This window comes from Mytilus edulis, chromosome 7 (assembly GCF_963676685.1).
Source record: "Mytilus edulis chromosome 7, xbMytEdul2.2, whole genome shotgun sequence".
Lineage (NCBI taxonomy): Eukaryota > Metazoa > Mollusca > Bivalvia > Mytilida > Mytilidae > Mytilus > Mytilus edulis.
The window spans coordinates 84,229,870-84,257,017 of record NC_092350.1 but is presented as its reverse complement, the minus strand read 5'-3'; the positions used below and the strand labels follow the sequence as shown (position 1 = coordinate 84,257,017).

The 27,148-nt window shown below is 34.0% G+C and overlaps 3 protein-coding genes and 1 long non-coding RNA gene across 6 annotated transcripts in view; 3 read left to right on the top strand and 1 right to left on the bottom strand.

The window, feature by feature from the left end:
- The window catches only part of LOC139482534 (fibronectin type 3 and ankyrin repeat domains 1 protein-like), a 32,278-nt gene extending 26,341 nt beyond the window's left edge, over positions 1–5,937 (top strand). The window contains exons 4-5 of the mRNA XM_071266447.1: positions 4,916–5,017; positions 5,809–5,937. Of these exons, the coding sequence (XP_071122548.1) occupies positions 4,916–5,017; positions 5,809–5,937 (231 nt within the window). The remainder of the gene's footprint in view (positions 1–4,915; positions 5,018–5,808) is intronic.
- LOC139482692 (RUN domain-containing protein 1-like) overlaps positions 1–27,148 on the top strand; it is a 726,769-nt gene that overhangs the window by 555,749 nt on the left and 143,872 nt on the right. The window lies entirely within an intron of this gene.
- Positions 6,704–27,148, top strand: part of LOC139482687 (uncharacterized) — an 89,099-nt gene continuing 68,654 nt past the window's right edge. Inside the window, exons 1-4 of the mRNA XM_071266754.1 lie at positions 6,704–6,797; positions 7,588–7,686; positions 8,423–8,524; positions 20,233–20,322. Of these exons, the coding sequence (XP_071122855.1) occupies positions 6,705–6,797; positions 7,588–7,686; positions 8,423–8,524; positions 20,233–20,322 (384 nt within the window). The 5' untranslated portion in view covers position 6,704. The remainder of the gene's footprint in view (positions 6,798–7,587; positions 7,687–8,422; positions 8,525–20,232; positions 20,323–27,148) is intronic.
- The window catches only part of LOC139482701 (uncharacterized), a 931,021-nt gene continuing 925,499 nt past the window's right edge, over positions 21,627–27,148 (bottom strand). Inside the window, exon 4 of the long non-coding RNA XR_011654919.1 lies at positions 21,627–22,369. This is a non-coding gene — a long non-coding RNA (uncharacterized lncRNA). The remainder of the gene's footprint in view (positions 22,370–27,148) is intronic.

Sequence of the window (27,148 nt, the reverse complement as noted above, 5' to 3'; positions counted from 1 at the left end):
CCTGTACTGAACATGACATGTGACACCTGATCATACAACATTCATTAACATCTCCTGTACTGAACATGATATGTGACACCTGATCATACAACATTCATCCACCACTCCTGTACTGAACATGACATGTGACACCTGATCATACAACATTCATTTACCACTCCTGTACTGAACATGACGTGACTCCTGATCATACAACATTCATTTACCACTCCTGTACTGAACATGACATGTGACACCTGATCATACAACATACATTAACCACTCCTGTACTGAACATGACATGTGACACCTGATCATACAACATTCATTTACATCTCCTGTACTGAACATGACATGTGACACCTGATCATACAACATTCATCTACCTACCTGTACTGAACATGACATGTGACACCTGATCATACAACATTCATTCACCACTCCTGTACTGAACATGACATGTGACACCTGATCATACAAAATTCATTCACCACTCCTCTACTGAACATGACATGTGACACCACATTGTACAACATTCATTTACCACTCCTGTACTGAACATGACATGTGACACCTGATCATACAACATTCATTCACCACTCTTGTACTGATCATGACATGTGACACCCGATCATACAACAATCATTTACCACTCTTGTACTGAACATGACATGTGACACCTGATCATACAACATTCATTCACCCCTCTTGTACTGAACATGATATGTGACACCTGATCATACAACATTCATTTACCACTCTTATACTGAACATGACATGTGCCACCTGATCATACAACATTCATTTACAACTCCTGTACTGAACATGACATGTGACACCTGATCATACAACATTCATTTACCACTTCTGTACTGAACATGACATCCGACACCTGATCATACAATATTCATTCACCACTCTTGTACTGAACATGACATGTGACACCTGATCATACATCATTCATTCACCACTATTGTACTGAACTTGACATGTGACACCTGATCATACAACATTCATCCACCACTCCTGAACTGAACATGACATGTGACACCCGATCATACAACATTCATCCACCACTCCTCTACTGAACATGACATGTGACACCACATCATAAACATACTAAACATGACATGGGTAACCTGCTAACATGTGACATAGTAATGACATACTTACACCAAATGACACTCTTATACTCAACATGTAACCTAGCCATACCACTCTTATACTCAACACCAACATGTGACATGACCATGACATGCTTATTCTCAGCACCAACATCTGCATAGCACTGACACTGTTTTACTAAACACCATCATTTGACCTAGCCATGACACTTTTTTTCTTAACACCAACATGTGACATATCACTGACACTCTTATAATCAACACCAACATTTGACATATCACTGACACTCTAAACTCAACCCTTATATGTGACATATCAATGACACTCTTATACTCTACACCAACATGGCACATAACAATGGTACTTATACTCAACACAATCATATACCATACAATTGACACTCTTATACTCAACACCAATATGTGACATAGCAATGGCACTCTTATACTCTACACCATCATGTAACCATACCACTCTTATACTTAACAGAAACATGTGACATAGCAATAACACTCTTATACTCAGCTCCAATATGTGACATAGCAATGACACTCTTATACTCTACACCATCATGTAACCATACCACTCTTATACTTAACAGAAACATGTGACATAGCAATAACACTCTTATACTCAGCTCCAATATGTGACATAGCAATAGCACTCTTATACTCAACACCAATATGTGTCATAGCAATAACACTCTTTTACTCAGCTCCAACATGTGACAAAGCAATAACACTCTTATACTCAACACCAATATGTGACTTACCAATGAAACTTATACTCAGCTCCAACATGTGACATAGCAATAACACTCTTATACTCAACACCAACAAGTGACATAGCAATGACACTCTTATACTCAACACCAATATGTGACATATCACTGACACTCATACTCAGCATCAACATGTGACATAGCAATGACACTCTTATACTCAACACCAACAAGTGACACAGCAATGACACCCTTTCACTGCTCACAAACATGTGACATATCACATTTATAGGCAACGCAAACAAAAAGTAAAAACACGGCTTATTGAAGTTCTTCACTTATACTCCACACAAACATTTTACATGGAAATACCACTGAATTCTTTTTAAGCTTTTATTCTGAATCAACACAAAATACTGTTAATCGACAGGTTTCATGGACATTAAATCTTGTTAGAATTATATAAAGTGGGGTCTTATTTTTCCTGTCTCATTAATCTGACTTAGAAAATATAACTCGTTTTTTATTTTTCTTGAAATGATTTTTTTTAAATTTTGCTCATTCATCATTGTTAATCAGACAGATTTAATAACAAATATTTGATAGAATTATATAAAGTGGGGTCTCATTTTATTCGTTACACAGAACTGAATCAGATAGTAAAGGTTTTATTTTGTTTTCTGACGAAAAATTATTTTATAAACATCTGATTTTAATGAGAAGTTGATGAGAACAAGTTGTGTTAACATCTTTAGTCAGATAATGTTAATTCTACAGATCTAATGTAAAACATCTTTTAAAAATAACAAATACTTGACAGAATTATATAAAGCGGGGTCTTATTTTTCTTGTCTCTTTGTACTGAATCAGAAAATATAACTCATTTTTAGCTCACCTGGCCCAAAGGGCCAAGTGAGCTCTTCTCATCACTTGGCGTCCGGCGTCCGACGTCGTCGTCGTCGTCCGTCGTCGTCGTCGTCCATCGTCATTAACTTTTAGAAAAATATTCTCCTCTGGAACTACTGGGCCAAATGCAACCAAACTTGGCCACAATCATCATTGGGGTATCTAGTTTAAAAATGTGTGGCGTGACCCGCCAAACCAAACAAGTTGGCCGCCATGGCTAAAAATAGAACATAAGGGTAAAATGCAGTTTTTGGCTTATAACTCAAAAACCAAAGCATTTAGAGCTATTCTGACATGGGGTAAAATTGTTTATCAGATCAAAATGTATCTGCCCTGAAATTTTCAGATGAATCAGACAACCGGTTGTTGGGTTGCTGCCCCTGAATTGGTAATTTTATGGAAATTTTGCTGTTTTTGGTTATTATCCTGAATATTATTATAGATAGAGATAAACTGTAAACAGCAATAATGTTCAGCAAAGTATGATTTACAAATAAGTCAACAGGACCAAAATGGTCAGTTGACCCCTTTTTGAAGTTATTGCCCTTTAAAGTCAATTTTTAACCATTTTTCGTAAATTTTATATATCTGTTACAAAAATCTTCTCCTCTGAAACTGCTGGGCCATATTAATCCAAACTTGGCCATAATCATCTTTAGGGTATCTAGTTCAAAAAATGTGTGGCGTGACCCGCCAAACCAACCAAGATGGCCACCATGGCTAAAAATAGTACATAGGGGTAAAACGCAGATTTTGGCTTATAACTCAAAAACCAAAGCATTTAGAGCAAATCTGTTCAGGGTTAAATTATTCAACAGGTCTAGTCCTATCTGCCCTGAAATTTTCAGATGAATCAGAGAACCCGTTGTTGGGTTGCTGTCCCTGAATTTGTAATTTCAAGAAAATTTTGCTGTTTTTGGTTATTATCTTGAATATTATTATAGATAGAGTTAAATTGTAAACAGCAAAAATGTTCAGCAAAGTAAGATTTACAAATAAGTCAACATGACCAAAATGGTCAATTGACCCCCTGGGGAGTTATTGTCCTTTATAGTCAATTTTTAACAATTTTCATAAAATTTGTAAATTTTTACTACCGGTAACATTTTCCACAGAAACTACTGGGCCAAGTTCATTATAGATAGCGATAATTGTAAGCAGCAAGAATGTTCAGTCAAGTAAGATGTACATATATCACCATCATCAAAACACAATTTTTTCATGAATCCATCTGCTTCCTTTGTTTAATATTCACATAGACCAAGGTGAGCGACACAGGCTCTTTAGAGCCTCTAGTTATGTTTCTTGAAAAAAGTTTTTTTTTTCCACTTTGATCATTCTTCTTAATCATTGTTAATCAGACAGGTTTAATGGACAGCAAATATTTGTTAGAATTATATAAAGTGGGGTCTCATTTTAATTGTATTGTCCAGCTGAGTTCATTGATATAAATCAGAGTTCGCGAAAACCGTCGGTCCTGTCGGTCCTGACCGCCAAAATGAGGCTCGGACCAGTATGTTGTCCACTTGTGACGGTCCCGATGACCGATGCAAAAACGGCCGTTGCAGTGCCTATGTCGGCACGTTTTTTACATCGGTTATCAGATGGACCGTTTTTTCATTGGTCATTAGATGTACCTGCCGGTAATTTCCGGTACTGGTTTCCGATTTTTATTATAAACAAACCAACTGACCAAGGCGGCGAGCCACATGTGGCCTATCAAATTTGTTCAAGGAGCTGTTCCTGGCAAACGATCGGCGGTGGAACCTTATATAATAAATAAAGTTAATTTCCGTTGAAATAAGCTATTGATTTTATTTCAGGATAAAATTGACAGATTTTGTAGGACCAGCAAAAAATTTGTAGGACCGGCATATAATCTTGCTTTGTCAGTCCTATGACTGACGGATCAAAAAAAGTTTTCGCGAACTCTGATAAATATTGTTTACGTTTCTAGAAAAAAGTTTTTTTTTAACCTGACAATTCTGATGGAAGTTCTGACATCTCACAATAAAAGATGTTGTTTATTTGTTGTTTATGTAGAATATAAATACAAGTGTGACTGGTCATTTTATTAAGTTTTGACCACTGATTCATGTGATATATATTTTGTTTATATTTATTACACAACATTGTCCAGTTTATGACACAAGTTTTGATGTCTGTTATATGTTGATATTACAGATTGGAAAGACACCATTAATGTTGGCCGCTGGGGAAGGACACCTGGAGGTGGTGACTTACCTGGTCACTCACGGCAGTCAATTAGAGGCTACAGACACCACGGTAATGATAGATATAATCACCTTACTCCGACCAAACATCACTTTATACAGAATCTACACAAAATCATGTTGTTAATCAGACGGATTTAATGGACAACAAATATTTGTTAGAATTATATAAAGTGGGGTCTCATTTTTTTCGTAACACAGAACTGAATCAGATAGTAAAGGTTTTATTTTGTTTCCTGACAAAAAATTATTTTGTAAACATTTGATTTTAATGAGAAGTTGATGAGAACAAGTTGTGTTAACATCTTTAATCAGATAATGTTAATTCTACAGATCTAATGTAAAACATCTTTTAAAAATAACAAATACTTGACAGAATTATATAAAGTGGGGTCTTATTTTTCTTGTCTCTTCGTACTGAATCAGAAAATATAACTTGTTTGTATGTTTCTTGAAAAAAGTATTTTTTTTAACTATGATCATTCTACTTAATCATTGTTAATCAGACCGGTTTAATGGACAACAAACATTTTTTAGAATTATATAAAGTGGGGTCTCATTTTAATTGTCTTGTCCAGCTGAGTCCATTGATATAAATATTGTTTATGTTTCTAGAAAAAACTTTTTTTTTTAACCTGACATTTCTGATGAAAGTTCTGACATCTCACAATAAAACATGTTGTTTATTTGTTGTTTATGTAGAATATAAATACAAGTGTGACTGGTCATTTTATTCAGTTTTGACCACTGATTCATGTGATATATATTTTGTTTAAATTTATTACACAACATTGTCCAGTTTATGACACAAGTTTTGATGTCTGTTATATGTTGATATTACAGTATGGAATGACACCATTAATGTGGGCGGCTCAGGGAGGACACCTGGAGGTGGTGACGTTCCTTGTCACTCACGGCAGTCAGTTAGAGGCCACATCCAGGGTAATGATAGATATAATCACCTTACTCTGACCAAACATCACTTTATACAGAATCTACACAAAATCATGTTGTTAATCAGACGGGTTTAATGGACAACAAATATTTGTTAGAATTATATAAAGTGGGGTCTCATTTTATTCGTAACACAGAACTGAATCAGATAGTAAAGGTTTTATTTTGTTTCCTGACAAAAATTATTTTGTTAACATCTGATTTTAATGAGAAGTTGATGAGAACAAGTTGTGTTAACATCTTTAGTCAGATAATGTTAATTCTACAGATCTAATGTAAAACATCTTTTAAAAATAACAAATACTTGACAGAATTATATAAAGTGGGGTCTTATTTTTCTTGGGTCTTCGTACTGAATCAGAAAATATAACTCGTTTTAATGTTTCTTGAAAAAAAGTTTTTTTTTTAACTTTGATCATTCTACTGAATCATTGTTAATCAGACAGATTTAATGGACAACAAATATTTGTTAGAATTATATAAAGTGTGGTCTCATTTTAATTGTCTTGTCCAGCTGAGTCCATTGATATAATTATTGTATATGTTTCTAGAAAAAACTTTTTTTTTTAACCTGACATTTCTGATGAAAGTTCTGACATCTCACAATAAAACATGTTGTTTATTTGTTGTTTATGTAGAATATAAATACAAGTGTGACTGGTCATTTTATTCAGTTTTGACCACTGATTCATGTGATATATATTTTGTTTAAATTTATTACACAACATTGTCCAGTTTATGACACAAGTTTTGATGTCTGTTATATGTTGATATTACAGTATGGAATGACACCATTAATGTGGGCGGCTCAGGGAGGACACCTGGAGGTGGTGACGTTCCTTGTCACTCACGGCAGTCAGTTAGAGGCCACATCCAGGGTAATGATAGATATAATCACCTTACTCTGACCAAACATCACTTTATACAGAATCTACACAAAATCATGTTGTTAATCAGACGGGTTTAATGGACAACAAATATTTGTTAGAATTATATAAAGTGGGGTCTCATTTTATTCGTAACACAGAACTGAATCAGATAGTAAAGGTTTTATTTTGTTTCCTGACAAAAATTATTTTGTTAACATCTGATTTTAATGAGAAGTTGATGAGAACAAGTTGTGTTAACATCTTTAGTCAGATAATGTTAATTCTACAGATCTAATGTAAAACATCTTTTAAAAATAACAAATACTTGACAGAATTATATAAAGTGGGGTCTTATTTTTCTTGGGTCTTCGTACTGAATCAGAAAATATAACTCGTTTTAATGTTTCTTGAAAAAAAGTTTTTTTTTTAACTTTGATCATTCTACTGAATCATTGTTAATCAGACAGATTTAATGGACAACAAATATTTGTTAGAATTATATAAAGTGTGGTCTCATTTTAATTGTCTTGTCCAGCTGAGTCCATTGATATAATTATTGTATATGTTTCTTGATAAAAGTTTTTTTTTAACCTGACAGTTCTGATGGAAGTTCTGACATCTCACAATAAAACATGTTGTTTATTTGTTGTTTATGTAAAATATAAATACAAGTGTGACTGGTCATTTTATTCAGTTTTGACCACTGATTCATGTGATATATCTTTTGTTTATATTTATTACACAACATTGTCCAGTTTATGACACAAGTTTTGATGTCTGTTATATGTTGATATTACAGTGGGGACAGACACCATTAATGTGGGCAGCTATGGGAGGACACCTGGAGGTAGTGATGTACCTCGTCAGTCAGGGCAGTCAGTTAGAGACCACAGACGAGGTAATGATAGATATAATCACCTTACTCTGACAAAACATCACTTTATACAGAATCTACACAAAATCATGTTGTTAATCAGACAGATTTAATGAACAACAAATATTTGTTAGAATTATATAAAGTGGGGTCTTATTTTATTCGTAACACAGAACTGAATCAGATAGTAAAGGTTTTATTTTGTTTCCTGACAAAAAATTATTTTATAAACATCTGATTTTAATGAGAAGTTGATGAGAACAAGTTGTGTTAACATCTTTAGTCAGATAATGTTAATTCTACAGATCTGATGTAAAACATATTTTAAAAATAACAAATACTTGACAGAATTATATAAAGTGGGGTCTTATTTTTCTTGTCTCTTTGTACTGAATCAGAAAATATAACTCATTTCAAGGTTTCTTGATTTTTTTTTTTTAACTTTGATTATTCTACAGACATGACAGAATCAACATAAACAGAAACATGTTGTTAATCAGACATGTTAAATGGACAACAAATACTTGTTAGACTTATATTAAATAGGGTTTGCTATTATTTTTACCTGTTTTATAGAACTGAATCAGAAAATATATATTTAGTTTATAATCTTAATCTACCATTTATCAGTTTGTACACAAGTATAATTGTTTATTATCTTAGCCAATGTTATATTTCTTACATTTAGATAAATTGTTTGACACCTCTCTTGATTTATTATCACACACCGTTAACATGTTGATATTTTATATTATTATAGGATGGAGAAACAGCTTTACATTATGCTGCTCTGCATGGACAGATTGATGTAACAAAATGGCTAACAGATCAAGGATGCAGTCCTTGGGTGAAAACAAAACAGGTAATTTTCATTTTTATTCGCGATCTTTCTTGACAAAAAATGTATACATTTTAAATTGATATATAGAACAAAAATTCACTTGATATTATGTGAACAAAGTATTTAACATGGTACAGTCACTTGATTTACAAACATTAATCATACCAACCCACAGACCACACTTTAAATCACCAATCAACACAGACAAATAATCAAAGTATTTAACATGGTACAGTCACTTGAATTACAAACATTAATCATACCAACCCACAGACCACACTTTAAATCACCAATCAACACAGACAAATAATCAAAGTATTTAACATAGTGTAGTCACTTGATTTACAAACATTAATCATACCAACCAACAGACCACACTTTAAATCACCAATCAACACAGACAAATAATCAAAGTATTAAACATGGTGTAGTCACTTGATTTACAAACATTAATCATACCAACCAACAGACCACACTTTAAATCACCAATCAACACAGACAAATAATCAAAGTATTAAACATGGTGTAGTCACTTGATTTACAAACATTAATAATTCCAACCCACAGACCACACTTTAAATCACCAATGAAATCTTAACACATGGACAAATAATCAAAGTATTTAACATGGTGTAGTCACTTGATTTACAAACATTAATCATACCAACCAACAGACCACACTTTAAATCACCAATCAACACGGACAAATAATCAAAGTATTTAACATGGTGTAGTCACTTGATTTACAAACATTAATCATACCAACCCACAGACCACACTTTAAATCACCAATCAACACAGACAAATAATCAATGTATTTAACATGGTGTAGTCACTTGATTTACAAACATTAATCATTCCAACCCACAGACCACACTTTAAATCACCAATGAAATCTTAACACATGGACAAATAATCAAAGTATTTAACATGGTGTAGTCACTTGATTTACAAACATTAATCATACCAACCCACAGACCACACTTTAAATCACCAATCAAATATTAACACACGGACAAATAATCAAAGTATTTAACATGGTATAGTCACTTGATTTACAAACATTAATCATACCAACCCACAGACCACACTTTAAATCACCAATCAACACAGACAAATAATCAATGTATTTAACATGGTGTAGTCACTTGATTTACAAACATTAATCATACCAACCCTGAGACCACACTTTAAATCACCAATCAAAACGGACAAGCAATCAAAGTATTTAACATGGTGTAGTCACTTGATTTACAAACATTAATCAAACCAACCCACAGACCACACTTTAAATCACCAATCAACACGGGCAAATAATCAAAGTATTTAACATGGTGTAGTCACTTGATTTACAAACATTAATCATACCAACCCACAGACCACACTTTAAATCACCAATCAACATGGACAAATAATCAAAGTATTTAACATGGTGTAGTCACTTGATTTACACACATTAATCAGACCAACCCACAGACCACACTTTAAATCACCAATCAAATCTTAACACATAGACAAATAATCAAAGTATTTAACATGGTGCAGTCACTTGATTTACAAACATTTATCAAACCAACCAACAGACCACACTTTAAATCACCAATCATATCTTAACACACAGACATATAATCAAAGTATTTAACATGGTGTAGTCACTAGAATTACAAGCATTAATCAGACCAACCCACAGACCACACTTTAAATCACCAATCAACACGGACAAATAATCAAAGTATTTAACATGGTGTAGTCACTTGATTTACAAACATTAATCAAACCAACCCACAGACCACACTTTAAATCACCAATCAACACGGACAAATAATCAAAGTATTTAACATGGTGTAGTCACTTGATTTACAAACATTAATCATTCCAACCCACAGACCACACTTTAAATCACCAATGAAATCTTAACACATGGACAAATAATCAAAGTATTTAACATGGTGTAGTCACTTGATTTACAAACATTAATCATACCAACCAACAGACCACACTTTAAATCACCAATCAACACAGACAAATAATCAAAGTATTTAACATGGTGTAGTCACTTGATTTACAAACATTAATCATACTAACCCACAGACCACACTTTATTTAACCAATCAACACAGACAAATAATCAAAGTATTTACTATGGTGCGGTCACTTGATTTACAAACATTAATCATACAAACCCACAGACCACACTTTAAATCACCAATCAAATATTAACACACGGACAAATAATCAAAGTATTTAACATGGTGTAGTCACTTGATTTACACACATTAATCAGACCAACCCACAGACCACACTGTAAATCACCAATCAAATCTTAACACATAGACAAATAATCAAAGTATTTAACATGGTGCAGTCACTTGATTTACAAACATTTATCAAACCAACCAACAGACCACACTTTAAATCACCAATCATATCTTAACACACAGACATATAATCAAAGTATTTAACATGGTGTAGTCACTAGAATTACAAGCATTAATCAGACCAACCCACAGACCACACTTTAAATCACCAATCAACACGGACAAATAATCAAAGTATTTAACATGGTGTAGTCACTTGATTTACAAACATTAATCATACCAACCAACAGACCACACTTTAAATCACCAATCAACACAGACAAATAATCAAAGTATTTAACATGGTGTAGTCACTTGATTTACAAACATTAATCATACTAACCCACAGACCACACTTTATTTAACCAATCAACACAGACAAAAAATCAAGGTATTTACTATGGTGCGGTCACTTGATTTACAAACATTAATCATACCAACCCACAGACCACACTTTAAATCACCAATCAAATATTAACACACGGACAAATAATCAAAGTATTTAACATGGTGTAGTCACTTGATTTACAAACATTTATCATACAAACCCACAGACCACACTTTAAATCACCAATCAACACAGACATATAATCAAAGTATTTAACATGGTACAGTCACTTGATTTACAAACATTAATCAGACCAACCCACAGACCACACTTTAAATCACCAATCAACACAGACAAATAATCAAAGTATTTAACGTGATGTAGTCACTTGATTTACAAACATTAATCAGACCAACCAACAGACCACACTTTAAATCACAAATCAAATCGTAACACACAGACAAATAATCAAAGTATTTAACATGGTGTAGTCACTTGATTTACAAACATTAATCATACCAACCCACAGACCACACTTTAAATCACCAATCAACACAGACAAATAATCAAAGTATTTAACATGGTGCAGTCACTAGAATTACAAACATTAATCATACCAACCCACAGACCACACTTTAAATCACCAATCAACACGGACAAATAATCAAAGTATTTAACATGGTGTAGTGACTTGATTTACAAACATTAATCAGACCAACCCACAGACCACACTTTAAATCACCAATCAACACGGACAAATAATCAAAGTATTTAACATGGTGCAGTCACTAGTATTACAAACATTGATCATACCAACCCACAGACCACACTTTAAATCACCAATCAACACGGACAAATAATCAAGGTATTTAACATGGTGTAGTCACTTGATTTACAAACATTAATCAAACCAACCCACAGACCACACTTTAAATCACCAATCAACACGGACAAATAATCAAAGTATTTAACATGGTGTAGTCACTTGATTTACAAACATTAATCATTCCAACCCACAGACCACACTTTAAATCACCAATGAAATCTTAACACATGGACAAATAATCAAAGTATTTAACATGGTGTAGTCACTTGATTTACAAACATTAATCATTCCAACCCACAGACCACACTTTAAATCACCAATGAAATCTTAACACATGGACAAATAATCAAAGTATTTAACATGGTGTAGTCACTTGATTTACAAACATTAATCATATCAACCAACAGACCACACTTCAAATCACCAATCAACACAGACAAATAATCAAAGTATTTAACATGTTGTAGTCACTTGATTTACAAACATTAATCATTCCAACCCACAGACCACACTTTATTTAACCAATCAACACGGACAAATAATCAAAGTATTTAACATGGTGCAGTCACTTGATTTACAAACATTAATCATACTAACCCACAGACCACACTTTATTTAACCAATCAACACAGACAAATAATCAAAGTATTTAACATGGTGCGGTCACTTGATTTACAAACATTAATCATACCAACCCACAGACCACACTTTAAATCACCAATCAAATATTAACACACGGACAAATAATCAAAGTATTTAACATGGTGTAGTCACTTGATTTACAAACATTTATCATACAAACCCACAGACCACACTTTAAATCACCAATCAACACAGACAAATAATCAAAGTATTTAACATGGTGTAGTCACTAGTATTACAAACATTAATCATACCAACCCACAGACCACACTTTAAATCACCAATCAAATATTAACACACGGACAAATAATCAGAGTATTTAACATGGTGTAGTCACTTGATTTACAAACATTTATCATACAAACCCACAGACCACACTTTAAATCACCAATCAACACGGACAAATAATCAAAGTATTTAACATGGTGCAGTCACTTGATTAACAAACATTAATCAGACCAACCCACAGACCACACTTTAAATCACCAATCAACACAGACAAATAATCAAAGTATTTAACATGGTGCAGTCACTAGTATTACAAACATTAATCAGACCAACCCACAGACCACACTTTAAATCACCAATCAACACAGACAAATAATCAAAGTATTTAACATGGTGCAGTCACTAGTATTACAAACATTAATCATACCAACCCACAGACGACACTTTAAATCACTAATCAACACGGACAAATAATCAAAGTATTTAACATGGTGTAGTCACTTGATTTACAAACATTAATCAAACCAACCCACAGACCACACTGTAAATCACCAATGAAATCTTAACACATGGACAAATAATCAAAGTATTTAACATGGTGTAGTCACTTGATTTACAAACATTAATCATACCAACCAACAGACCACACTTCAAATCACCAATCAACACAGACAAATAATCAAAGTATTTAACATGGTGTAGTCACTTGATTTACAAACATTAATCATTCCAACCCACAGACCACACTTTAAATCACCAATGAAATCTTAACACATGGACAAATAATCAAAGTATTTAACATGGTGTAGTCACTTGATTTACAAACATTAATCATATCAACCAACAGACCACACTTCAAATCACCAATCAACACAGACAAATAATCAAAGTATTTAACATGTTGTAGTCACTTGATTTACAAACATTAATCAAACTAACCCACAGACCACACTTTATTTAACCAATCAACACAGACAAATAATCAAAGTATTTAACATGGTGCGGTCACTAGATTTACAAACATTAATCATACAAACCCACAGACCAGACTTTATTTAACCAATCAACACAGACAAATAATCAAAGTATTTAACATGGTGCGGTCACTAGATTTACAAACATTAATCATACAAACCCACAGACCACCAATCAAATGTTAACACAATCAAAGTAATTAACATGGTCACTTGATTAACAACTATTAACATGAGTCATAAAAACTGATATACCTTAATTCAAACAACACACCTTCCACCAATCATACATTACAAACACATCTTCCACCAATCATACATTATAAACACACCTTCCACCAATCATTAATTACAAACACATCTTCCACCAATCATACATTACAAACACATCTTCCACCAATCATACATTACAAACACACCTTCCACCAATCATACATTACAAACACATCTTCCACCAATCATACATAACAAACACATCTTCCACCAATCATACATTACAAACACACCTTCCACCAATCATACATTATAAATACACCTCCCACCAATCATACATTACAAACACATCTTCCACCAATCATACATTACAAATACACCTTCCACCAATCATACATTACAAACACATCTCCCACCAATCATACATTACAAATACACCTTCCACCAATCATACATTACAAACACACCTTCCACCAATCATACATTACAAACACATCTTCCACCAATCATACATTACAAACACAACTTCCACCAATCATACATTACGAACACATCCTCCACCAATCATACATTACAAACACACCTTCCACCAATCATACATTACAAACACATCTTCCACCAATCATACATTACAAACACATCTTCCACGAATCATACATTACAAACACACATTCCACCAATCATACATTACAAACACATCTTCCACCAATCATACATTAAAAACACATCTTCCACCAATCATACATTACGAACACATCTTCCACCAATCATACATTACGAACACACCTTCCACCAATCATACATTACAAACACATCTTCCACCAATCATACATTACAAATACACCTCCCACCAATCATACATTACAAACACACCTCCCACCAATCATACATTACAAACACATCTTCCACCAATCATACATTACAAATACACCTTCCACCAATCATACATTACAAACATCTTCCACCAATCATATATTACAAACACATCTTCCACCAATCATACATTACAAACACACCTTCCACCAATCATACATTACAAACACATCTTCCACCAATCATACATTACAAACACACCTTCCACCAATCATACATTACAAACACATCTTCCACCAATCATACATTACAAATACACCTTCCACCAACCATACATTACAAACACACCTTCCACCAATCATACATTACAAACATACCTTCCACCAATCATACATTACAAACACATCTTCCACCAATCATACATTACGAACACATCTTCCACCAATCATACATTACAAACACATCTTCCACCAATCATACATTACAAAGACATCTCCCACCAATCATACACTACAAACACATCTTCCACCAATCATACATTACAAATACACCTTCCACCAATCATACATTACAAACACATCTTCCACCAATCATACATTACAAATACACCTTCCACCAATCATACTTTACAAACACACCTTCCACCAATCATACACTACAAACACATCTTCCACCAATCATACATTACAAATACACCTTCCACCAATCATACATTACAAACACACCTCCCACCAATCATACATTACAAACACACCTCTCACCAATCATACATTACAAACACACCTTCCACCAATCATACATTACAAATACACCTTCCACCAACCATACATTACAAACACACCTTCCACCAATCATACATTACAAACACACCTTCCACCAATCATACATTACAAACACACCTTCCACCAATCATACATTACAAACACATCTTCCACCAATCATACATTACGAACACATCTTCCACCAATCATACATTACAAACACACCTTCACCCGATCATACATTACAAACACACCTTCCCCCGATCATACATTACGAACACATCTTCCACCAATCATACATTACAAACACACCTTCCACCAATAATACATTACAAACACAACTTCCACCAATCATACATTACGAACACATCCTCCACCAATCATACATTACAAACACACCTTCCACCAATCATACATTACAAACACATCTTCCACCAATCATACATTACAAACACATCTTCCACCAATCATACATTACAAACACACCTTCCACCAATCATACATTACAAACACATCTTCCACCAATCATACATTAAAAACACATCTTCCACCAATCATACATTACGAACACATCTTCCACCAATCATACATTACGAACACACCTTCCACCAATCATACATTACAAACACATCTTCCACCAATCATACATTACAAATACACCTCCCACCAATCATACATTACAAACACACCTCTCACCAATCATACATTACAAACACACCTTCCACCAATCATATATTACAAATACACCTTCCACCAACCATACATTACAAACACACCTTCCACCAATCATACATTACAAACACACCTTCCACCAATCATACATTACAAACACATCTTCCACCAATCATACATTACGAACACATCTTCCACCAATCATACATTACAAACACACCTTCACCCGATCATACATTACAAACACACCTTCCCCCGATCATACATTACGAACACATCTTCCACCAATCATACATTACAAACACACCTTCCACCAATAATACATTACAAACACAACTTCCACCAATCATACATTACGAACACATCCTCCACCAATCATACATTACAAACACACCTTCCACCAATCATACATTACAAACACATCTTCCACCAATCATACATTACAAACACATCTTCCACCAATCATACATTACAAACACACCTTCCACCAATCATACATTACAAACACATCTTCCACCAATCATACATTAAAAACACATCTTCCACCAATCATACATTACGAACACATCTTCCACCAATCATACATTACGAACACACCTTCCACCAATCATACATTACAAACACATCTTCCACCAATCATACATTACAAATACACCTCCCACCAATCATACATTACAAACACATCTTCCACCAATCATACATTACAAACACATCTTCCACCAATCATACATTACAAATCCACCTTCCACCAATCATACATTACAAACATCTTCCACCAATGATACATTACAAACACATCTTCCACCAATCATACATTACAAACACACCTTCCACCAATCATACATTACAAACACATCTTCCACCAATCATACATTACAAACACACCTTCCACCAATCATACATTACAAACACATCTTCCACCAATCATACATTACAAACACATCTTCCACCAATCATACATTACAAATACACCTTCCACCAACCATACATTACAAACACACCTTCCACCAATCATACATTACAAACACACCTTCCACCAATCATACATTACAAACACATCTTCCACCAATCATACACTACAAACACATCTCCCACCAATCATACATTACAAATACACCTTCCACCAATCATACATTACAAACACATCTTCCACCAATCATACATTACAAATACACCTTCCACCAATCATACTTTACAAACACACCTTCCACCAATCATACACTACAAACACATCTTCCACCAATCATACATTACAAATACACCTTCCACCAATCATACATTACAAACACACCTCCCACCAATCATACATTACAAACACACCTCTCACCAATCATACATTACAAACACACCTTCCACCAATCATACATTACAAAGACACCTTCCACCAACCATACATTACAAACACATCTTCCACCAATCATACATTAAAAACATCTTCCACCAATGATACATTACAAACACATCTTCCACCAATCATACATTACAAACACACCTTCCACCAATCATACATTACAAACACACCTTCCACCAATCATACATTACAAACACATCTTCCACCAATCATACATTACGAACACATCTTCCACCAATCATACATTACAAACACACCTTCACCCGATCATACATTACAAACACACCTTCCCCCGATCATACATTACGAACACATCTTCCACCAATCATACATTACAAACACACCTTCCACCAATAATACATTACAAACACATCTTCCACCAATCATACTTTACAAACACACCTTCCACCAATAATACATTACAAACACACCTTCCCCCGATCATACATTACAAACACACCTTCCACCAATCATACATTACAAACACACCTTCCAACAATCATACTTTACAAATACACCTCCCACCAATCATATATTACAAACACACCTCCCACCAATCATACATTACAAACACACCTTCCACCAATCATACATAACAAACACACCTTCCACCAATCATACATTACAAACACATCTTCCACCAATCATACATTACAAATACACCTTCCACTAATCATACATTACAAACACACCTTCCACCAATCATACATTACAAACACACCTTCCACCAATCATACATTACAAACACACCTTCCAACAATCATACTTTACAAATACACCTCCCACCAATCATATATTACAAACACACCTTCCACCAATCATACATTACAAACACACCTTCCACCAATCATACATTACAAACACACCTTCCACCAATCATACATTACAAACACATCTTCCACCAATCATACATTACAAATACACCTTCCACCAATTATACATTACAAACACACCTCCCACCAATAATACATTACAAACACATCTTCCACCAATCATACATTACAAACACACCTTCCACTAATCATACATTACAAACACACCTTCCACCAATCATACATTACAAACACACCTTCCACCAATCATACATTACAAACACATCTTCCACCAATCATACATTACAAACACACCTTCCACCAATTATACATTACAAACACATCTTCCACCAATCATACAATACAAATACACCTTCCACCAATCATACATTACAAACACACCTTCCACCAATCATACATTACAAACACATCTTCCACCAATCATATATTACAAACACATCTTCCCCCGATCATACATTACAAACACACCTCCCACCAATCATACATTACAAGCACACCTAACCAATCATACATTACTAATACACCGCCCACCAATCATACATTACAAACACACCTTCATTTCCCGACATCCCAAAATTAAAAAAAATATTCCCGCATCCTGTAAAGATCAATCCCGAAATCCCAAGCTAAAAACACACGATCCCTACGCCCCGAATAAGTCCTGCCTCCCACTTATCTTTACACTATCTTCATTTTGTCCAAATCACTACTTTCACTTTCAACAATAATTTTTTATGCCCCATTTATGGGAATTATGTTTTTTAGTCTGTTCATCCGTTTGTCCGTCCTTCTGTCCGGCTTAAGGTTAAAGTTTTCACTTTTAACAATAAATTTGTATGCCCCATTAATGGGAATTATGTTTTCAAGTCTGTTCATTCGTTCGTTTCGTTCGTCCGTCCGCCTGTCCCGCTTCAGGTTAAAGTTTTTGTCGAAGTAGTTTTTGATGAAGTTGAAGTCCAACCAACTACAAACTTAGTAAATATGTTCCCTATGATATTATATTTACAATTTTATTGCCAAATTAGAGCTTTTACCCCATTACATAATCCTTTTAACATAGTAAAAGATAGTGCTGATATGGCATCTGTATACTATGGACACATTTTTGTTTCCACATGTTTTACTTATTTCAATATATATGCAACTGGTATGACCCCTTAGATAGTAAATATTTTAGAAAAAAAGGTAGACAGAATACAGAGAGTCTCTGTATATTATAGTAATATAATCGTAGTTTACACGTGGATAAACGCGAAAACATAATTGTCTCTAAGGAGGTATGATAGTTGTGGTTCTTGCGACCTAAAAACCATTATAAGGAGAACGCTCTGATTGGCTTATTTATTTTTCATTTTTGTAATCTATCATACGATTGGTTTTCTTGTGCACGTTTAAAACCGGAAGTCTTATCCATGACTAAAAGTTAGTCTGATAACAGAAACAATATCCGGACACCTATTTTGTCGTTTTTTTTTCTCCCAAAATAACTTAATCTGAATAGTCATAAGAATGGATGACAAATGCGACTATGTATGTTACCTAAAGAACACAGAAGCTGAATTTATTGTGGAAGGAAGAGAAGCGACACACAAAATGAGGTCTTCTCGTTTAATAGTATAGACAGGTAAAATTTATTCAACAATTAGCTATTATTTATTGTTTTACAGTTTATAAAATAAAAGAAGATGTATATGTGTTTGATTGATGAAAGATTATTTGATTGTATTTCAGGGTCAGACTCCTTATGATATGGTAACAATAGAAAGCTATGATTCTGAAGTGAGAAAAAGGAAGAAGAAAGAAGTGATGGACTTCCTTAAGGTAGATATTTTTTCTTAATAAAAAAGAGATATTCACAAATATGTCACAGATTATTGGAGTCACAACAGACTTGGTACAAAGAAGTTACAAGCCTTTAGTTTTCTATGTGGTATTTGTTGTCAGTTAACAAAGTTGACAATTACAAGCGTGTTGCCTAATGTAGATGTTGGCATATGTGATACGTGTTGCCAGTTAACCATGTAAGTTGACACTTCCAATTTTGTTGCCTAATGTAGATGTTGGCATATGTGATACGTGTTGCCAGTTAACCATGTAAGTTGACACTTCCAAGTTTGTTGCCTAATGTAGATGTTGGCATATGTGATACGTGTTGCCAGTTAACCATGTAAGTTGACACTTCCAAGTTTGTTGCCTAATGTAGATGTTGGCATATGTGATACGTGTTGCCAGTTAACAATGTAAGTTGACACTTCCAAGTTTGTTGCCTAATGTAGATGTTGGCATATGTGAAAGAAAAATGTTTGAAAACTGTGTACTCATCTGTTTGGATATAGTTTTTTGGTATTTGTTTTGTTGGCTTGCTGTCTTTTTGGTTTATATATCACATCTCCTTTTATTTAAGCAAAATATGTGCATTATGTATCAGTGTATGAAAAGATTGATTTAAATGTTTCTCTAATTCTATGGAAATTTATCCCTTTTCGAACCCATTTTATAAAAAAAATTTAATCAAGGTGTGGTTTCCGGTGATCTCAACAGATCATTGGATGATTTTAAGGGTCATAAGACATAACCTTTCTAGCTAACTGGATGAATCAAAATATGCTAACAGGTGTTAATGAAATTGACAACATTCGTGACAGGCCTCTACAATAACTTTTTAGCTCACCTGGCCCGAAGGGCCAAGTGAGCTTTTCCCATCACTTGGCGTCCGGCGTCCGGCGTCGTCGTCGTCGTCGTCCGTCGTCTGTCGTCCGGCGTCGTCCGTCGTCGTTAACTTTTACAAAAATCTTCTCCTCTGAAACTACTGGGCCAAATTAAACCAAACTTGGCCACAATCATCATTGGGGTATCTAGTTTAAAAAATGTGTGGCGTGACCCAGCCAACCAACCAAGATGGCCGCCATGGCTAAAAATAGAACATAGGGGTAAAATGCAGTTTTTGGCTTATAACTCAAAAACCGAAGCATTTAGAGCAAATCTGACATGGGGTAAAATTGTTTATCAGGTCAAGATCTATCTGCCCTCACATTTTCAGATGAATCCGACAACCCGTTATTGGGTTGCTGCCCCTGAACTGGTAATTTTAGGGAATTTTTGCTGTTTTTGGCTATTATCTTGAACAGTCAGAGATATAACTCTATAGGGTTATTACAGAAAATAACTGATGTGTGTTATTACAGATACTTTTCTTTAAATTTTCTAAATCTGTAATAACATATGTTTGTTATTTGTAAAATTATTTAATCTACAGTGGACTCTAGGGAACTCTTGAGACATTGCGCAGAAACTAAATGCATAGCCTTGATAATTAATTTTTAAATTGAATTAATACATTTTTGATTAACCATGGTTAATCAATGAGACAAGGCTATTTAGGAATTAACTTAGCTGTGATAACAAGGCTTAGTTATTAAAGGAATGGAACTTATTATATAAGACACTTGGGAATTACTGAGAAACTTGCGCAGAACCTCATTACATGCTCTGGTCATTATTTCTTACAATAAATTTAAATACATTGTAATTAAGCATGATTTATGTCTGAGCAAATGCTTTGAAGTGATATAGAGAAGCTGTGATAACACCCTTTAGTTATTACAGGCATATTTTTTCTGTAATAACATATAGGTGTACTATTCAAAATTGGCAAACTATGAACTGTTATATCTTTCAATAGTTAAGTATACATAAAGACAATAGTAATATCAATAGAACTTGTATACATTTTAACTTAACTTATGATGTATATTGTTCCTTTGAAACATGTAACATACGTATGTTATCACAGTTCTTTGATTTTTTAGTCCACAATAACAAATGTATGTTATTTTCCTGTAATAACCCTATAGAGTTATATCCCTGACTGTTGAATATTATTATAAATAGAGATAAACTGTAGACAGCAATAATGTTCAGCAAAGTAAGATTTACAAATAAGTCAACATGACCAAAATGGTCAGTTGACCCCTTTAGGAGTTATTGACCTTTATAGTCAATTTTAACCATTTTTCGTAAATCTTAGTAATCTTTTACAAAAATCTTCTCCTCTGAAACTAATGGGCCAAATTAATCCATACTTGGCCACATTCATCTTTGGGATATCTAGTTTAAAAAATGTGTGGCGTGACCCGGCCAACCAACCAAGATGGCCGCCATGGCTAAAAATAGAACATAGGGGTAAAATGCAGTTTTTGGCTTATAACTCAAAAACCAAAGCATTTAGAGCAAATCTGACATGCGGTAAAAGTGTTTATCAGGTCAAGATCTACCTGTCCTGAAATTTTCAGATGAATCGGATAACCTGTTGTTGGGTTGCTGCCCCTGAATTGGTAATTTTAAGGAAATTTTGCTGTTTTTGGTTATTATCTTGAATATTATTATAGATAGAGATAAACGGTAAACAGCATTAATGTTCAGCAAAGTAAGATTTACAAATAAGTCAGCATGACCAAAATGGTCAGTTGACCCCTGAAGAAGTTATTGCCCTTTATAGTCAATTTTTAACCATTTTTTCGTAAATCTTAGTAATCTTTTACAAAAATCTTCTTCTCTGAAACTACTGGGCCAAATTAAACTAAGCTTTGCCACAATCATCATTGGGGTAATTTGTTTAAAAAATGTGTGGTGTGACCTGGCCAATCAACCAAAATGGCTGCCACGGCTAATAATAGAACATAGGTGTAAAATGCAGTTTTTGGCTTATAACTCAAAAACCGAAGCATTAAGAGAAAATCTGACGGGTTTAATTGTTTATCAGGTCAAGATCTATCTGCCCTCACATTTTCAGATGAATCTGACAACCCGTTATTGGGTTGCTGCCCCTGAACTGGTAATTTTAGGGAATTTTTGCTGTTTTTGGCTATTATCTTGAATATTATTATAAATAGAGATAAACTGTAGACAGCAATAATGTTCAGCAAAGTAAGATTTACAAATAAGTCAACATGACCAAAATGGTCAGTTGACCCCTTTAGGAGTTATTGACCTTTATAGTCAATTTTAACCATTTTTCGTAAATCTTAGTAATCTTTTACAAAAATCTTCTCCTCTGAAACTACTGGGCCAAATTAATCCATACTTGGCCACAATCATCTTTGGGATATCTAGTTTAAAAAATGTGTGGCGTGACCCGGCCAACCAACCAAGATGGCCGCCATGGCTAAAAATAGAACATAGGGGTAAAATGCAGTTTTTGGCTTATAACTCAAAAACCAAAGCATTTAGAGCAAATCTGACATGCGGTAAAAGTGTTTATCAGGTCAAGATCTACCTGTCCTGAAATTTTCAGATGAATCGGATAACCTGTTGTTGGGTTGCTGCCCCTGAATTGGTAATTTTAAGGAAATTTTGCTGTTTTTGGTTATTATCTTGAATATTATTATAGATAGAGATAAACGGTAAACAGCATTAATGTTCAGCAAAGTAAGATTTACAAATAAGTCAGCATGACCAAAATGGTCAGTTGACCCCTGAAGAAGTTATTGCCCTTTATAGTCAATTTTTAACCATTTTTTCGTAAATCTTAGTAATCTTTTACAAAAATCTTCTTCTCTGAAACTACTGGGCCAAATTAAACTAAGCTTTGCCACAATCATCATTGGGGTAATTTGTTTAAAAAATGTGTGGTGTGACCTGGCCAATCAACCAAAATGGCTGCCACGGCTAATAATAGAACATAGGTGTAAAATGCAGTTTTTGGCTTATAACTCAAAAACCGAAGCATTAAGAGAAAATCTGACAGGGTTTAATTGTTTATCAGGTCAAGATCTATCTGCCCTGATCTTTTCACATGGATCGGACAACCCGTTGTTAGGTTACTGTCCTTAATTGGTAATTTTAAGGAAATTTTGCCGTTTTTTGTTATTATCTTGAATATTATTATAGATAGAGATAAACTGTATACAGCAATAACGTTCAGCAAAATAAGATCTACAAATAAGTTTACATGACCAAAATAGTCAATTGACCCCTTAAGGAGTTATTGCCCTTTATAGTTAATTTTTAACAATTTTCATAAATTTTTGTAAATTTGTAGAAAATATTTTCCACTGTAATTACTGGGCCAAGTTCATTATAGACAAGAGATATTTGTAGCAACAAGAATGTTCAGTAAAGTAAGATCTACAAACACATCACTATCACCAAAACACAATTATGTCATGAATTTATCTGTGTCCATTATTTAATATGCACAAGACCAAGGTGAGCGACACAGGCTCTTTAGAGCCTCTAGTTTTTCAACTTGTCCAGTAGGACAAGTACATACCAAAACTTACTTATCCGAATGAAATTGTTACTTGTCCAAATTTTTTTTACTAAAAATAACCTTTTTATACGACCGCAAAATTTGAAAAAATTTTCGTCATATATTGCTATCACGTTGGCGTCGTCGTCCGAATACTTTTAGTTTTCGCACTCTAACTTTGGTAAAAGTAAATGGAAATCTATGAAGTTTTAACACAAGGTTTATGACTACAAAAGGAAGGTTGGTATTGATTTTGGGAGTTTTGGTCCCAACATTTTAGGAATTAGGGGCCAAAAAGGGCCCAAATAAGCATTTTCTTGGTTTTCGCACTATAACTTTAGTTTAAGTTAATTGAAATCTATGAAATTTTGACACAAGGTTTATGACCACAAAAGAACGGTTGGGATTGATTTTGGGAGTTTTGGTTTCAACAGTTTAGGAATTAGGGGCCAAAAAAGGGCGCAAATAAGCATTATTCTTGGTTTTCGCACAATAACTTTAGTTTAAGTAAATAGAAATCAATGAAATTTAAACAAAATGTTAATGACTACAAAAGGAAGGTTGGTATTGATTTTGGGAGTTTATGTACCAACAGTTTAGGAATTAGGGGCCAAAAAGGGACCCAAATAAGCATTTTTCTTGGTTTTCGCACCATAACGTTAGTATAAGTAAATAGAAATCTATGAAATTTAAACACAAGGTTTATGACCATAAAAGGAAGGTTGGTATTGATTTTGGGAGTTTTGGTCCCAACAGAATAAGGGGCCCAAAGGGTCCAAAATTAAAATTTGTTTGATTTCATCAAAATTGAATAATTGGGGTTCTTTGATATGCCGAATCTAACTGTCATGACTGTGTATGTAGATTCTTAACTTTTGGTCCCGTTTTCAAATTGGTCTACATTAAGGTCCAAAGGGTCCAAAATTAAACTTAGTTTGATTTTGACAAAAAATGAATCAGTTAGGTTCTTTGATAAGCTGAATCTAAAAATGTACTTAGATTCTTGATTATTGGCCCAGTTTTCAAGTTGGTCCAAATCGGGGTCCAAAATTAAACTTTGTTTTATTTCATCAAAATTGAATAAGTGGGGTTCTTTGATATGCCAAATCTAACTGTCATGACTGTGTATGTAGATTCTTAACTTTTGGTCCCGTTTTCAAATTGGTCTACATTAAGGTCCAAAGGGTCCAAAATTAAACTTAGTTTGATTTTGACAAAAAATGAATCAGTTAGGTTCTTTGATATGCTGAATCTAAAAATGTACTTAGATTCTTGATTATTGGCCCAGTTTTCAAGTTGGTCCAAATCGGGGTCCAAAATTAAACTTTTTTTGATTTCATCAAAAATTGAATAAATGGGGTTCTTTGATATACCAAATCTAACTGTGTATGTAGATTCTTCATTTTTATACGACCGCAAAATTTGAAAAAATTTTCGTCGTATATTGCTATCACATTGACGTCGTCGTCTGCGTCGTCGTCGTCGTCTGCGTCGTCGTCGTCGTCCGAATACTTTTAGTTTTCGCACTCTAACTTTAGTAAAAGTGAATGGAAATCTATGAAATTTTAACACAAGGTTTATGACCACAAAAGGAAGGTTGGTATTGATTTTGGGAGTTTTGGTCCCAACATTTTAGGAATTAGGGGCCAAAAAGGGCCCAAATAAGCATTTTCTTGGTTTTCACACTATAACTTTAGTTTAAGTGAATAGAAATCTATGAAATTTTGACACAAGGTTTATGACCACAAAAGAACGGTTGGGATTGATTTTAGGAGTTTTGGTTTCAACAGTTTAGGAATTAGGGCCAAAAAAGGGCCCAAATAAGCATTATTCTTGGTTTTCGCACAATTACTTTAGTTTAAGTAAATAGAAATCAATGAAATTTAAACACAATGTTAATGACTACAAAAGGAAGGTTGGTATTGATTTTGGGAGTTTAGGTCCCAATAGTTTAGAAATTAGGGGCCAAAAAGGGACCCAAAAAAGCATTTTTCTTGGTTTTCGCACCATAACGTTAGTATAAGTAAATAGAAATCTATGAAATTTAATCACAAGGTTTATGACCATAAAAGGAAGGTTGGTATTGATTTTGGGAGTTTTGGTCCCAACAGAATAAGGGGCCCAAAGGGTCCAAAATTAAACTTTGTTTGATTTCATCAAAATTGAATAATTGGGGTTCTTTGATATGCCGAATCTAACTGTCATGACTGTGTATGTAGATTCTTAACTTTTGGTCCCGTTTTCAAATTGGTTTACATTAAGGTCCAAAGGGTCCAAAATTAAACTTAGTTTGATTTTGACAAAAAATGAATCAGTTAGGTTCTTTGATAAGCTGAATCTAAAAATGTACTTAGATTCTTGATTATTGGCCCAGTTTTCAAGTTGGTCCAAATCGGG